The 14772-nt window shown below is 42.0% G+C and overlaps 2 protein-coding genes across 3 annotated transcripts in view; one reads left to right on the top strand and one right to left on the bottom strand.

Annotated features, from left to right (window-relative positions):
* The window catches only part of SLC13A4 (solute carrier family 13 member 4), a 35270-nt gene extending 27308 nt beyond the window's left edge, over positions 1 to 7962 (top strand). Inside the window, exon 16 of the mRNA XM_080391369.1 lies at positions 291 to 7962. Coding sequence (XP_080247495.1) covers positions 291 to 428 — 138 coding nt within the window. The 3' untranslated portion in view covers positions 429 to 7962. The remainder of the gene's footprint in view (positions 1 to 290) is intronic.
* Positions 7747 to 14203, bottom strand: STMP1 (short transmembrane mitochondrial protein 1). Of its 2 annotated transcripts, none has more exons than XM_080391376.1 (3): positions 14051 to 14203; positions 10536 to 10589; positions 7747 to 8210 (listed from the first exon to the last, which is right to left on the bottom strand). In XM_080391376.1, the coding sequence occupies exons 1-3, from the start codon at positions 14063 to 14065 to the stop codon at positions 8130 to 8132; spliced, it is 150 nt and encodes a 49-aa protein (XP_080247502.1). In that variant the 5' UTR covers positions 14066 to 14203; the 3' UTR covers positions 7747 to 8129. The 2 variants fall into 2 exon arrangements, with proteins under 2 accessions (XP_080247502.1, XP_080247501.1); XM_080391375.1 differs by lacking the exon at positions 14051 to 14203 and adding an exon at positions 10719 to 11075.
* Positions 14204 to 14772: the final 569 nt, after the last annotated feature.

Below are 14772 nucleotides of genomic sequence, written 5' to 3'. Positions count from 1 at the left end.
GTGGTATAACTCCCCATTCTGATTATCTGATTGAGAAGTTCAAGTGACAAACTGAGCAGTTTTCCAATGAGCTGTAAGAGCCTTTGACTATCACTCCGGAATGTTCCCACAATGTACACTCCAATACATAATACTCATTGTGGGTTTTTTTGCCCTAGAAATCAGTGTACATAATTTATCACACTATATGTAAGTCAGTATACATATATCCTATTGCCTTCTTTTTTCCCTGTTAACTGGTTTTAATCAAGTTGTCGTTGGTTGTGCTCTGATTAGTTTTGCTTTTGTAGGTGAAAGCTGGCCTGGGCGTAAATCTGATCGGCCTGGCTGTTGTCATGGTGGCAATCAACACCTGGGGAATTAGACTCTTCCAGCTGAATACTTTTCCAGAATGGGCAGCAGTCAGCAACATCACTAGCCAAACATAATCTCCCATGAAAAATAAGAAAAAAAATTAAAAAGTGCAAGACCAAAGCAAGTTGGGATAAAATATTAAAACTACATTGCACATACGAAAGAAAGGAGAAAACTTGTGTATATGTAGAACCAAGATCCATAGCAAAACCATGAAGAAAATCCACAGGGAGGTCTTCTGCATAAGTTTTTCCATTCTGAAAATCAACAAGAGTTAAAAGGAGAGATTAGTCTTGCTCTATTTTTTCCCTGGGATACCATAACTGAAAAAAAACTCTCCTCCAAATTCCCTGCCTATGTTTTTTTCATGCCCTAGAACAACTATGTAGGACTTGTAAAACAGGGGATATAGGACGCCAATGACAGAAGACAAGTATATACACACTGGTGTACTCAGTAGCCAAGTATTCAGTCCTACCATTGACTCCTACAGTGAATAAAGGGTGAGTCTTATTCACAAACCCAGAGTTTTATAAACCTACTTCTTTTAAAGGCAAATTATTATTCTTTTGAGGTGACTCATCACTGTGTTGGAAAAAAAACACTTTCCTGTCTAACCACATGGCCTGGACAGAAACACAACTACCAACTACCAGCTACAGCATTTCAAAGGGATAACAGAGACCAACAAACAGATAGGAAGAAGCCTTCTCAGAAGGAGAATTTTTTTTTCCACAGCACTAGTATAAAGTTTCCAGTGTTGCAGTACTTGCAGTCTCTGCTTTGGAAGAAAGAGCTTCAGAAACAGAAAGTTTTGTTCAATACCTTCTTTCCTTGTCATTGTACTGCAGCGGGGACACTGTGACCAGCAAAACCTTACCAGGCCAACAGGCCCATTGGTCTCCTCTCTTTGGCTGCTGTTTAGTTAGTTATGCAGTTATGATTTCCCTGACAGAGAAAGTACAATCTCATCCAAGATGGCACTCAGTGCTGCTCCATGAGTAAGAAGGGAGAGGGCTGAAGTGGAGCGGTGCTGGTCTATCTCCTCATCGTGTGCATTCACTTGAACAACACACCCACCTGCTCTCTAGCAGCCCAGGGAACAGGAACTTCAAATGTTGGAAACTGTGACGTAGAGTGGATAACTACTAAACCAAAAGGCCAATGTCTTTATAGTCTGCAAAGTGAATGCCCTGCTTTTCTGACTGGATCCCTGTGATACTCAGTAAACCTTCTCTTGTATTATGTCTTGGTTTTAATAATTTCTTTAATGTCAATGCATTTAAGTTGTTTGTTAGGATGATTGAATCTCATGTAATCATGCTCTTTATATATACACTTTAATGATTTTTTATGCTTTACATTTATAATCTAGTCTCTAGATATTAGTGGGAACATCTATTCTACAAAAATAAAATGTCAATAAAATAAATTATTCACTACTGCACACTGTGGTGCTCTATGAGAATATAAATAGGATATATTTCACCTCACAACTCACCAAAAGTTCTTAGGGAAGCAGTGTTGAGCAAGAGGCGTTCATTACTGCTTCTGCCAAAACAGAGGGATCCCAAAGACTTGTCTTGGAAATAAACAGATAGAGTAAAAACATAGGTTGGCAGAAGAGGAATGAAATGGTAGGGGGAAAAAATAAAACAAATCACAAAATCATGATTTAGCCCTTGTACAAAAAGCAGGAGGCAGCACCCCTTAGCAAAACAATTGCTATTCATAGTAGTTCCTGTAAACCTGGTTTTGAAAAAGCGTTCCTGTGAATTAACATCTCAGTGCATTCCCATGCCCTCCTAATCCACAAAACAAGACCTCAGCCTCACTTTCTCAACTCTTCTCAACTACCCAGTCCCTGTGTTGCCCCTATCCTGAGCCTGCTGCTCTGCTGCACCCCAGCATACAAAACTCATGCCTGCCGCTGGGATCCAGATCCTCCACACCACTCCGGCTCCCCTCCTTGGGCGTTTTGTTCACAGTCCCCCAAACGCCTTTCAGCCATCTCCCCCTGCCAAGAAACTCTCTGGCTTGGTCTCTTCCCAAGGCTCCAGCTGCTCTGTGCCTTTTACTCTGCACTCATCTAATGCTTTTCACTTCACACTTCATACACCATCACCTTCAAATTGCCTAGCTGCTCAGGGACAAATCACCCCCCACCCTCCCCATACTTATTTCTTCCTCAGCTCAGCTCACATCAGGCCTCTGCTATCCCACAGCTCTCCCGGGGGATATGAACACAGGATATTCTCATTTGCAAGAGACGAGCTGCTGGCACACTAATCAGCTTTAGGGAGATCTAGGATTACTCACAAATCAAACACAGTGGCCACCGACACTCCTTGGTAATAACACCAATAGCATTAGCTAAATGGAAATTGCTCGGTGCTGTGTTGTGCACCTCAAGCGGTATTCCTTCAGAAACATTTCCATGAGTCTCTGGCATAGTTTGTGTCTCATGAGATTGGTGCAGAGAAATTTGGAGTGGACCCGGGCAAGGAGTTTCCCCAGCAGCCTCTCCTCCTGTTTCAGTGCTCTCAGCACACTTCCATGTCCACAGCTGCTGGCACTTGTCACTGCCCTGTCCCACCAGGCATTTGCAGGAAGGCAGTGCACTGTACCAGCCCTTTTCCCATATTAGATAAGCCAGTGCATGCACCACAGCCAGATTCTACCCTTAGACATACATGTAGAATTCCCTTTTTTTCACTGAAGACATAAGAACGTACCCAAGAAAGTATTTTGTGGCTGAATCTGAATATAGCAAAGGAAAATAGCAGCAGGTGAGTAACAAGCTTGGGGCTTGGAAGCTGTGCAGCTCATAGCATGACAGCAATGGGTGCTGACTGCTGCTCTGTTTTTTTAAAAAAAATAAAATAAATGGCAAGTGAACAAACAAGTGGGATATTTTCACTGGTAATTTATAGCATACTGTCACTCAGCTTCACATTTGTCTCTACCAATAACCAAAGCTGAAGTATTTTCACCAGAGAGAAGATAAGCCTGATTTCAAATTAAGTCATTTCCAGATGCTTTCAATATTCAGCACATACATCAAGTCCTAAAAATAAAAGTTCTGCTTTCAGCCCAGAATTTAAGATTCCTATCCAAAAAGTATAATCACATTAACTAGTAGCAGTGTACTGTTCTATGTTACAGTTTCATATTACATTTTACTAGAATCCTATTAAGGCTACATATATATTCTTTTCACAGTGATATAAAACTTGAACAATTTAACTGAAGTAAACTGAGGTGATATATATAGAGCAATTTTTCATTCTTTAACTGATAGACTAATATTTTGTTTCTCAGGAAAAAGAACCAGAGCACGATAGCTGTACTTTATACTTGTACATGGGTTGTTCAGTTCTCTCTGGTTTGCAGAAAATGTGAATAATAGAATTTAAAACAGGCCCTTGTTTTTTTTGTTTTTTTTTTATATACATTGATTAGTGTCGTACTACTTGGGTTGCATCTTTAAACCTGAAGGTACAGTTGTCAGAGAAGGGCTCTAATTGGTGTGATGAAAGGTTGCAGAACCCCTGTTTTCACACAGAAACCCAACAGTATGTTCCACTCCAGTGTTTGGGCTTACAAGACAGTAAAGTTACTAGAGTAGTTATGGTTTGAGTTGGTGATTTACAGAAATGGGGTATGTAGGTATTTTCCAGATGTATTAAAGACTAAAGCCAGAATTGACTTTGGCATGAATACCTATTCTGGGGGCAATTTATGCAATTTGTTCAACAAAGGGAAATAAATGCAAAGTCCTGTATTTGAGGAGGAATAATCCCACACACCAGTACAAGCTGGAGCCCACTAGTTGGAATGCAACTTGGTAGAAAAGCACCTGGGTGTCCTGGTAGATGAGTTGAACATGAGACAGCAATGTGCTCTTGAGGCAAAGCAATCCAACAGTACCCTGAGCTACATTAAGCACAACATCCTCCACAGGCTGAGGGAGGAGGTGATGCTTCCCCTCCTACCCCTGCTGAAATACATCTGGACTGCTATGTCCGATTTTGGGCTCCCCAGTACAAGAGGCACATGGGCATACTGGAACAAATCCTGTCCAAGGGCCACGAAGACCAAAGGGTGCATCACGCACCATGAGACAAGGGGTTGTAGTTCTGTGACATAAAATGGCACCACTGCACATTCATGTTAGTTCTGTGAGGTAAATCCACTGTCTTTATTTGAGCTCTGGTGCCCAGTAGGCTAATGATTAGCTTTGCTATCTGGCGTTTTGTGATTTTCAGTATTAACCCTTTACTGTATTCAATGGAAGATAGTCTACAGGAGCCTTAGGGCAGCATTTTCCATCACAAGATAGTAAGTCTCAAGCCACAGCAAATATTTGATTAGTAGCTCATATATTCCTTTACCTCCCTTCTGCCTTGAACCTTCAGCTCCTAGGACATGTCTCAAAAGAATCAATACATGAAAGTGAATACAACCGCTTTTAGTAAAGGAAGGAAGATGGCATATTTTAGGTGGAAATTCCAGCTATCCACACAGGCATTTTGAACATGCAGGAATTCACAGTACCCACTGTAAGCGGGAAACTTGCTCCTGGATATCTTGAAGGTGCATGCATCCTTTGTGACCTGCTATGACACCACTGCAACCAAAGCCCTCTGAGCCTTCAGATGTAACATCTGCACCAAGCAGATCTCTGCGTACTTTCTGCCCTCTGAAATACAAGGTTAACCTCTAGTATCCTCTAGGATAGCCTCAAGCTGAATCACTTAGGTAAAATGTGTCATACAGTAGTTGTAAAGTCGACAAGAACTCTGTTACAATGTTATACAGCTCTCCAGCTTACAATGTGGGGCAAAAAAGACAGCTTGAGCTAAAATGGGAAGTGTTGCAAACTGTGAAAAGTTTGTCCTATCTTTAATATTAATGAGCATATACTGTTTCTACATCACTACAGCTGTAGCTGGTTCACTCCATAATCTGTCAGGGAAAAAAAAAATCCTAACATCTGCTTGGAATGCTCAGCTGAAAGTTTCAGCTCCAAATAACACTTTGAGTAACACAGGCCTGTTTGGCAACAAATAGAGATTGCAAATATTACTTCCTTTCTTGTCTCTGTATAAAGGGAAGAACATAAAGCATGTTTGAGGAAAGAAATAATCCAATTTTGAACATTACCATAATTGTATATGACAGGCAAAGAAATATGGATGGGTTAGAGCCAGCACTGAACTCTGCTCAAAAATAGGAAAGAAAGAAATGGGGATGTGGGGGGTGGGGGCAGAGCAGGAAGCCAAGTTCATCACATTCATGAAAGCATTAGAACAGCTGTACAGAGCTGTCTCACTCTATGGAAAAATTTGTGGGTGTGTAAGACGGTTCCTTCAATCTGGTCTGAAGTCTAGGAAAGCCAATGGAAACGCCTTTCAAAGACCAGAGCGTACACTACTGCTTCAGTACAACAGCTGTACTTTGTGAACTCCCTTCACCAAGCGCACTCTTGGCATCTTCTACACATACTGCTACCACTGCGCTTCTGGTAGCTAATGTTAGGTAGCACAAATAATTTCTCCCTGTTCAAGTTTTTTGAGTGTTCACTACAGGGAGAGTTGGTAGCATAGCTAGTAAGATCGTGGTTTTTAAACTTGTCAAATATTCATCAGTAAAGACTGAAAGTTTTTATGTTTAGCTACACATTTCAGGGCAGATGGTAAAAGGAAGGATGGGAAATTACAGGCGAAGTATTTCTCATACAGGTATATATACATACATTCTTTAAAAAGAAGAATCTTTAGATGAGATATACTTTCCTCAGTTGCAGGACTGCATTGTAGAACAACTCTGCCACCACCAAACTTTAGTAAAGGAAGCAAAAGTTTGGTGTAAGATACTCTGAAAATCTGTCTTTGCCAATTCAGTGAAAACTCCTAAGCCTGGAATCCACCTCGATGTATCCAAATTAAAAGCTTTGGGGTAGAGGGTGAAAATTACAATGGGGAGCCCTGTACTTGAGAGCTTTCATGTTATGTTTATCTCAGAGAGCACAGTCTACCGTGTCTACGGAGCAAAACAGTTACTGCCAAAAGCTTGTGGTATCTTCCCTCCAAATACCTCTAGGCCAGTCTCATGGACTAAACATCCATTAGAGATCAAAGCACATCTTCTGATTTAGTCTCTTCTGAAAGGAATCCAGTCCATGTGCTCTACAGTTTTCCTATAATGACAATGAAAACATGGTAAAAGGTCAATTCACTTTGAAGGCACCATCCTTACCCTAACTAAAACACTACCGGAGAAGCACTCTAGGTATGCTTTAATCAAGAGCCTGAAAGAGTGGAGAAGGTCATTCTCTGTGCTTGTTCCTCCTGCTTGTTCATAGCAGTCCATCACCAGGCATTGTTAATAAAAGCAAGGAGAGTATCTTTCTGGTGCTTTTCTCTGTCCTTCATGGCCTGTCTGTCAGGACAGACTGTCAAGAGGACTCAGTGATTTAAGCCACCTTACAGAATTGATAGATCTATTTTACAGAAAAAAATATTAAATTTTATTTGACAGACTGTTGAATTAATAAAACTTACATCTATTCAAATTATGGCAATATTTTCTTCAGAATTTACAAAAGAATTTCTGCACAACTATGGTTTCCAAATGCAGACTGGTTTTCATTCAAAGAAATTAGGACACCGCTACAATATATGTATTTTCTCACACACCAGGGTTTTCAGTGGCACAGTGGCAGCAATGGGTGAAGAGCATACCAGACAAACAACAAGGGAGACCAGCAGATCAATGGTTCTAATTCTAAGAAAATACATGGTAGACAACTGAAACAAATTGCAACGGCAGTGGGCTGAAGACCACGCACAGGAATGAGGAAGTAATGACAATACCAGACTTAATTGATAGAAATACTGAGCTCTAGTCCTTGTTCCACAACAAGTAGCAATAAAAAAGCATACTTAGAACAATTACACATATTGGGTCATTAAGTAAGTAAATAAAGTGAATGGTTTGGATTCACAATTTAACTGCTGACCTCCATGTGCCCCAATTACCACATACGGAAGATAACTTTTCTCTCCCCCATCCTCCCCAACGCTCCAGAGACATCCTCAAGCAACCAAGCAGAAGGGAAAGAGGAAGAGACAATAATAGAAGAAACCATAAATTTAAAACATAGGTTAAAGTTGATGGCCTTTTATGCTTTTTAAAATCAGCCATGTTTATGCAAAGTCTACACTGCTGGAAGTGATGATTTAACATAATGGAAAAGGCAGGAGCTCCCCACCTCCCCCCAGGTTTATAGTTTGACAAATGAGCTTTCCCCATCTCCAATAATGGAACGCAGATCTTGAGGACAGTGAAGTACCACTGTTCACAACAAATGACAAGAAACCCTGAAAGTTACTTTTCTATGCATTTAATTTCTTCTGCGATGTTCTAAGACCTAGGGTTTTACGAAGTGTGAGGTATACATAGTAACAGGACTAAGAGGACTCCAGTTTGGTCAGGTAAAAATGGGTTACAAAACATTAGGAAAAGCAATAACAAAAATTACAAATGATCTTATCCAGTCGCATATCAGCTGCAAATCCAAATTCTGAAACCCTTGAAAATCAGTCCCAGGAAAAGTTCACGGCTGCTCTTTCCAAAGAAGGACTTTCCAGTTCTAGGAGACTAAAAGTGGTGGAAGCTCCCATGCCAACCCTCTACTTGATCTTTGTTGCCTGAAAGGTAAATTGCATCCTTGATGCACACACAGAGATGACCTGGGTAACACTGCTCTCTTAGGACTTGTCACTGGGAGGTTTCTTCTTAGCTTCCACATCCTTCTTGAAATCTTCAAGCTTCTTTGCAATGTTAGGAATCTTTAAAGACAAAACAACAAAAAAACCAAAAAACCACAGAAATTAACAAAAACTCCTCAGCTACATGAGCTTCAGCAGGAAAGACAATACCATAAACACAGCAAGAAATTCTATGAAGTTTAAACTGGTTTCTAGAAGATACTTGCTTCCAGGATGTTACCTTGCACAGAGGTTAAAAACAAAGCAATATCAAGCAAACAGCTGACAAAAACACTTCACATGAGGCTTCAGGAGATATTTTAGATTGTTAAGACTAAAAGTCAACCAGTAGGAACAGAAGGAAAAAAATGTCACTTTACAGGAAATTTATTAAGACCAGTCTGGCTTCCCCACTGAAAGATGACAAACTGCCAAGAATAAGCCAATTTAAACACTGATGCAGAAACTTTAATAATGACTTTTTGAGGGAAAATTAGATTGTACTATACTCATCACAAACCAAGAGAAAAAACAGGTTCAAGAGCAGCAAATATGTTCTCAAGAAATTTATGAAGAAATACTTCTCCCGGTCCACCTTTGGGAACCAAACTTCCCCACTGGGGAATTCTACTATATTGCAAATTGGTGACCTTTTGCAGTTTCGCACTTGAATGAAAATTCAATTTACTGCTTGTGAATTTCAAAACTTCAGCTCTCCCATGCAAATAAAAGCATTTTAAAAAAATAATCCAACAGTAAATTTTGACAACTTTTTAAAAAATAGCAGCAACTTTAAAGAGCAAGGAATAGATTACCTCGTTACTCTAGCTAAAATGGGGAATTGACAACACTGGATTTCACAAGCTAACTGATTAAAATGAAAAGAAAGCAAAGTTCCCCTTGGTATAATTGTGAAAAAAAAAATCATGGGGTTTTACTTCGTATGTAACCTGACCACAGAGCAGAAGTGAATCCCAACAGACTGGATGGTTTGGGCTAATAGTACAGGTAGCATCCTAAGTTTTTCTCTTACCTTCCCTTTCAAAGTTAAACTCTGTCTGTGCAAACATAATTAAGAGCCCATCCTGTAACATGCCTGACATTTAAGCTAAACCAAGAGAATTCCACTGCTGTCAAGAGAACCCTCCATGTGTTTATAACTAAGCACATGTGTGTACAGCTGCAGAATTAGGACCTCATTATGACATGTTTATCTTAGATGTCATTTAAAACAAATCATCTTCAATACCAGCAATAAAATGACCACGTTCATCCTGCAAGTCAGTGTTACCTTCCCAGGGAACCACTTCTGGCAAATCAAAAGCATGTCCCCCTCTTGTGGCAATACTTTATTAGTGCTGCCAAAAAACCCCACTATACCATGCTTACAAACCATATTGATACACCCAAATATATTCTTATGGTTACATTTTCATAATACTGTTAAAACATATATTGGAAAGAAACACCAGATTTTTATTAGTACTCTTACAGGAGTGCTGACATGAAGCATCACAACAGTTTGTGCATGACCAAGGAGCTAAAAATAAGAATTCTGAAAGCGACATGACTTCAATACTGAAGATGAGAGGAAAGCAAAACACGTCTTCAGAGATTTGAGCCTCAACAGCTTTGCTTTTTTAAACTAGTCTAATACAGTTTGCATAAGAAAGGAAAAAAACTTAATGTTAAATTTTATTAACTCCTCTAGCCTGTAAAAAGCGAAGTGGCACTGCTCTTAAAAGGGATTCTGCTGACCACTGAAATTAAAAGCTTGTATTGAAGACTCAGCTCTAAATCTGCTCTAACTCTCACAGTGAAAAACCTCTGTTCACAGTGAGAACTCAGGAAGGAAGTTCACTCTCTTCTCACTGTGAGAAAAAGAGGAAAGAGACTGTAGCTCAACACGCTGTTTGAAGTAGGAGTACATGCTGAATTTTCCACAAAAGCTGGCAAAACTTACTTTCATTATTGGTACAGGAGACAGAAATTTCAGATGCTCTGAAGGATTTTTAAGTAACAAACAGGTGTAGTGAGTGGAGAACACTGTAAGCAGACAGTCCGTCAGTCAGGAAACCAGTATTTTAGTGCTGATATAACCCATAAACAGGTGCTAAACCTTTTCTGTTTCTCCTGTCTCTACCTGTGTAGATACCTATTTACCATACCTGTGCTCTAGGGCCCTAACACCAGTAAAGGCTATAAGCATTACTCCTTCACAGGGAAGATATCAGAGGTACATGTTTGGTTCCATTTACTCTCAAGTTCACCTGTAACTCAAGTCAGATCTGCACTGTGTTTAAATAAACCATCAAAATAAAAACTGATTCAGTTCCAACTGAGAGAAAACAGCTTTATATCTTCAGTTCAGAATAGGTTTAACTCTGAGAATACAAGGATACTCACATCATAGTTCTGAGCCAGATACATCCCAACCACATTGCCAAGAGTAAAACCAAGCTAAAAAGGGAGAGAATAGTTAACATCCTTCCATCAAAAGCACATTCGTTGAAAATCATTAGTCTACATGACTTGCAGTATTATTTTTTTAAAATTTTATTTTAATTCCACTTCTACTTAATTTCTCACCTTTCCTCCAGAGAGGTGCATTTTAACCATCTTCCTCACTAGGAAATCCTTGTCATCATTTCCAAAATACAGCACAGTTGTGTTGTCAATACACATATCCAAGACTATTTGGATCACTTTTGTAAAGTTCTCTGCATACCCACAAAGGCAGCAACTCTGATAAAAATGGGTGAGATAGCAGCACAAACCTACATAACACATATCTCTTGGTCCATGCCTGTAAAGCCTCAAGAAACACCCCACTAGAATAACACTCCATGCTGGGAAGGGACACACATATACAAAGACATAACACAATAATATACAGTAAAAAAAAAAGTTCACAAGCTTGAAAGTCAGAACTCTTGAAAGTCAGGTTTTGACTGCAAAAAGATCCCAGTCTCACCTTAAAATGCTTAAAAATAGAGCTTCTCCATCAGCTTAAACTGATGCAAGTTCTCTTCTGCAACAATTAACAGCTGTTCACCTCCAGACCCTTCTGACCCCAAAAGATTAGTTTTCAGCCAAATCCACTCTGATCGTAAGGCAGGAAAACACTGTTGGTTGGAAGCAGGGCACAACCTCTCTTGACAATTTTGCAAACTAGTAGCTGCTGAAGAGTGTCTGTGAAAATGCATGCTGGAAGGAGAGCAAGATTAAAACAGAAGCACAGTTCCTGGCCTAGACCTTGCTTGCCAGCTGAGGAAAATCTTCAAGTGTAACAACACTTTTGGGGTGAAAGAAATTCCTCTCTTCAGACAGGGGATGAGATTTTCATTCACCAATTCCCCAAGACCCTAAATTTTATTTTGATATTTGTATTTCATAAGAAGTATGTCCTGTACTATGAAAGCTCATTTGACTATTTTGGAAGGACGCTACTAATATTGTGCTTTCATTCAGTCAGTAGACAAATCACTCTGAATGACAGATGAGGTCAGTTTAATAATTTAAGAAAATTATTATAGCTTATGGTCACTGCTGTCAAAATAAGAATATTTTAAGAAAAATAAAACCACTGTTTACAATAATAACTTTGCCATCACATACTGACTAGACATCTTCTCCATGCCAAAAGCAGGATATACGGTATGGCTCATATTTTCAGTGATTCAGACTCCATAAGCATCACCAGTTAAAAGCTTTAGAAAACTAAAATTGGTTGAAAACTGTCAGATGAACCATAACTGCAAATTACTTCAGTATATTCTTAAACAGATTTTTAGTCTTATACTTTGCTTACCATTACTTTTTCTAGGAGCTTAAACAATTTAAAGAAAAAGTAGAGTTCTTTTTGTGTACACTACAACTGGTTATCATTTGCTCTTGTAGTTTCAATTATCAGTTAAAGTAGTACTCTGGGAGATATTAAAAATATTACACTGATGTAAACCAGACTTGTGCTTCCTCTTAATGCAGAGCATCACTCCAGCAAGAGAATTTCCTCTGTCTTTAGCAGTGTCTGAGAACTCACTTGAAAACACAAACAAGGTCCTTGTTTATTAGCCGTTTTCTAGGCTTTCACCCTACAAAAGGTAGGATGAGACAACTTTTTTCTGAAGATGGGACAACTATCATATTCTGCTGTGTGATAAACCTTATTTGGTAGAGTAGCGAGATCAGTACTCCCTTTAAAGGTACCCCTTTACTGAAAAGTCTAGCACTGCATTCAAGAGCAATCTACCCAGTTATGTACACTCAAGCAGAGTGAAAAAATTCACTATTTAGACTTCAATTATGTGGAAAGTAAAGAATACAGCCAATTAAAATGTGCATGTTAACTAAAGACAACAGGGCGAATGAGAGTTTGGGGTCTTCCAGTTTCTACCCAGCATTTGAAGTCACACCTTAAAAAAATGTTTATTTAATACTTGGGACAGCAAAAATACAAGGTTTGTGAGATTATCCCTTTATCTCCCTGCTACAGCCCTAACAAGGGACAGCAAGAGTCTACACCCAAAGAAGGAAGAAACACAGAATTAGTGCATCTTTTTTCTAACCTTCAGGTGCTAATCAAGAAGGCATAATTAATATCTAGCAACAAAAGATTAGTAGCAAGCAGTGGAGTTGATAAACACAGAAACTTCGAGAGTGGCTAAGCGTATATACCCTCACTGTTTTCACCAGAGCGGACAGAGACTGTAAACAGCTACAGAAATTACTGAGGCTTTCATACTTGTTGTTCCAAAGTTGAGATAAGAAATAGGCCTAATTTATTAATTTCATAAAACCACAGAGACTCTCCCAGCTTACAACAGAGCAAGAAGAGATGGCCTGTATCAACAAGTGAAATTTATTAGCCAGCTGAATTACAGTTCCCCCAACAAAAGTACTTACTGGGACATACCTGAACACAACCAAAAGCCTGAAGTATCCCTCACATCACTAGAACGAAAGCCAGGAGGCTGTTTCCATGCTTTGCTATAGCAGGAAACAGCATCTTTTTGGTCAGGTAATTTATTTCCACACTGGGCAGTAAAAATACCAGCATTGATCAAATATTTAATGAAGAGTAGCCAAGCATCTAATATCAGGCCCTCAGAAGAGTTTAGAGGAACATATAGAAAAGACTGTTAGAAACGTACAAAAATATTCAGTCTAATTCTGTTGTTCTTAAGGGGATTTAATGAAAGGCAGTGATGAAACGTGACCCCTGCCTTGACTTCTATATATAAAAGCCCGCATCTCCAGCGATAAATGATTTAAGGGCGCACACAGCGGCACGGCCCGAGCCCCGCTCTCCCGTAACGGGGAGGCACGTACGGCAACACAAAGGAGCTCCAGCGGCAGGGAGGGCACGACCGTGAGCAAGCAAAACCTGCTGAGTCTCCAAGGCAAACTAAGGGCACACCTGGGAGAAAAAAGCAGGCAGGAATTTCATTTTCGGAGCAGTTTTAAGGTTTTACGCGTCGTTTTAAGGCATCGTTCGGCAGGGAGCAGGGACAAAGCGAGCGGGTGCCCAAAGGCGCGGCGGGGCGACTCAAGGGGTCCGGGCGGGACTGAAGGAGCCGGAACGGGGCCGCAGCCGCCCGCAAAGGGATGCCGCGCTGCCGGGGAGCCAGAACCGGGCGCAGTCGCCCCGCTGAGACGGGCTCACGGCCAGGGGGGCGAGTGACGCCCCGGGGCAGGAGCGCCCAAGGCGGCTGAAGGGGGAGGCCGCCGCCAGCCCTCCAGGCAGGGCAGCGCGGCAGGGGTTGGCCGCCACTCGCCGGGCCCCCCCGGGAGCGCGGGTGCGGGCGGTGACGGCACACAGCGGCTTTTCCTCCCGCCGCCGAGGCGCGCACCCACCGCCGCCCCGCCCGCCTCGCTCCGCCGCCAAATGGCGGCATCGCCGCCGCCCCGCGGAGCCTTACCAAGAACTGCAGCATGGCGCCCGCCTCGCTGCTTCCCTCCCTGCCCACCAGCTGGGGAAGTCAGGCGGGCGGCGGCAGCTCCTTTTCCGGGTGCCGGCCCGCCCTCACCGCGGGGAGGGGTGCGCCCAGCGCCGCCCTCCCGCGCCCATGGGCGGCCCCGGCTCCACCAGGCCCCGGGCCGGGACCCACCCGCTGGGGGGGGGCGCTGCCGCCCGCGCCCTGCCGCTTGGCGCGGGGCAGAAGCACGCAAGGGTGGCGGCGGTCCCGCTTCTTAAGGCCTCCCTCCCGCTGCACGGGGAGGCGTCTGGTGCCGGCCAGCCGAGCCCGCCGCTCCCGAGGGGCGTTAAATGAGAGTTTTTACACTGCGGGTAGTTTCAAAATGGAGTCTATCAAAAGGAATGATAGGAGGATCCAGGCATCTAGGTGCGGGCGAGGCCTGTGTGATTTGGGTGTTCCCTGCCTTAGTGCTTGGGAAATCCTAGCCTCCTACGCTGGAGAGGGCTGAATGAAAGGGGGTTTGTTTGCTGGGTTTTTTCATTCCCTACTCAGCACTTGCTAGATCACATCTAGCGTGTCCATGGCCGGGCTTAGGGCCCTGCCACAGGGAAGACTTGGACAAGCTGAAGCAAGCTGAGCGCAGCGCCCAGGAGCTGATCAGGGCTGGAGACCTCCCTGCGAGCAGAGTCTGAAGGAGCAGGGAATGGGCAGACCTGACAGCAACC

Source organism: Falco punctatus (genome assembly GCF_963210335.1).
Source record: "Falco punctatus genome assembly, chromosome: 6".
Lineage (NCBI taxonomy): Eukaryota > Metazoa > Chordata > Aves > Falconiformes > Falconidae > Falco > Falco punctatus.
This window is presented reverse-complemented; position numbering and strand designations above follow the sequence as displayed.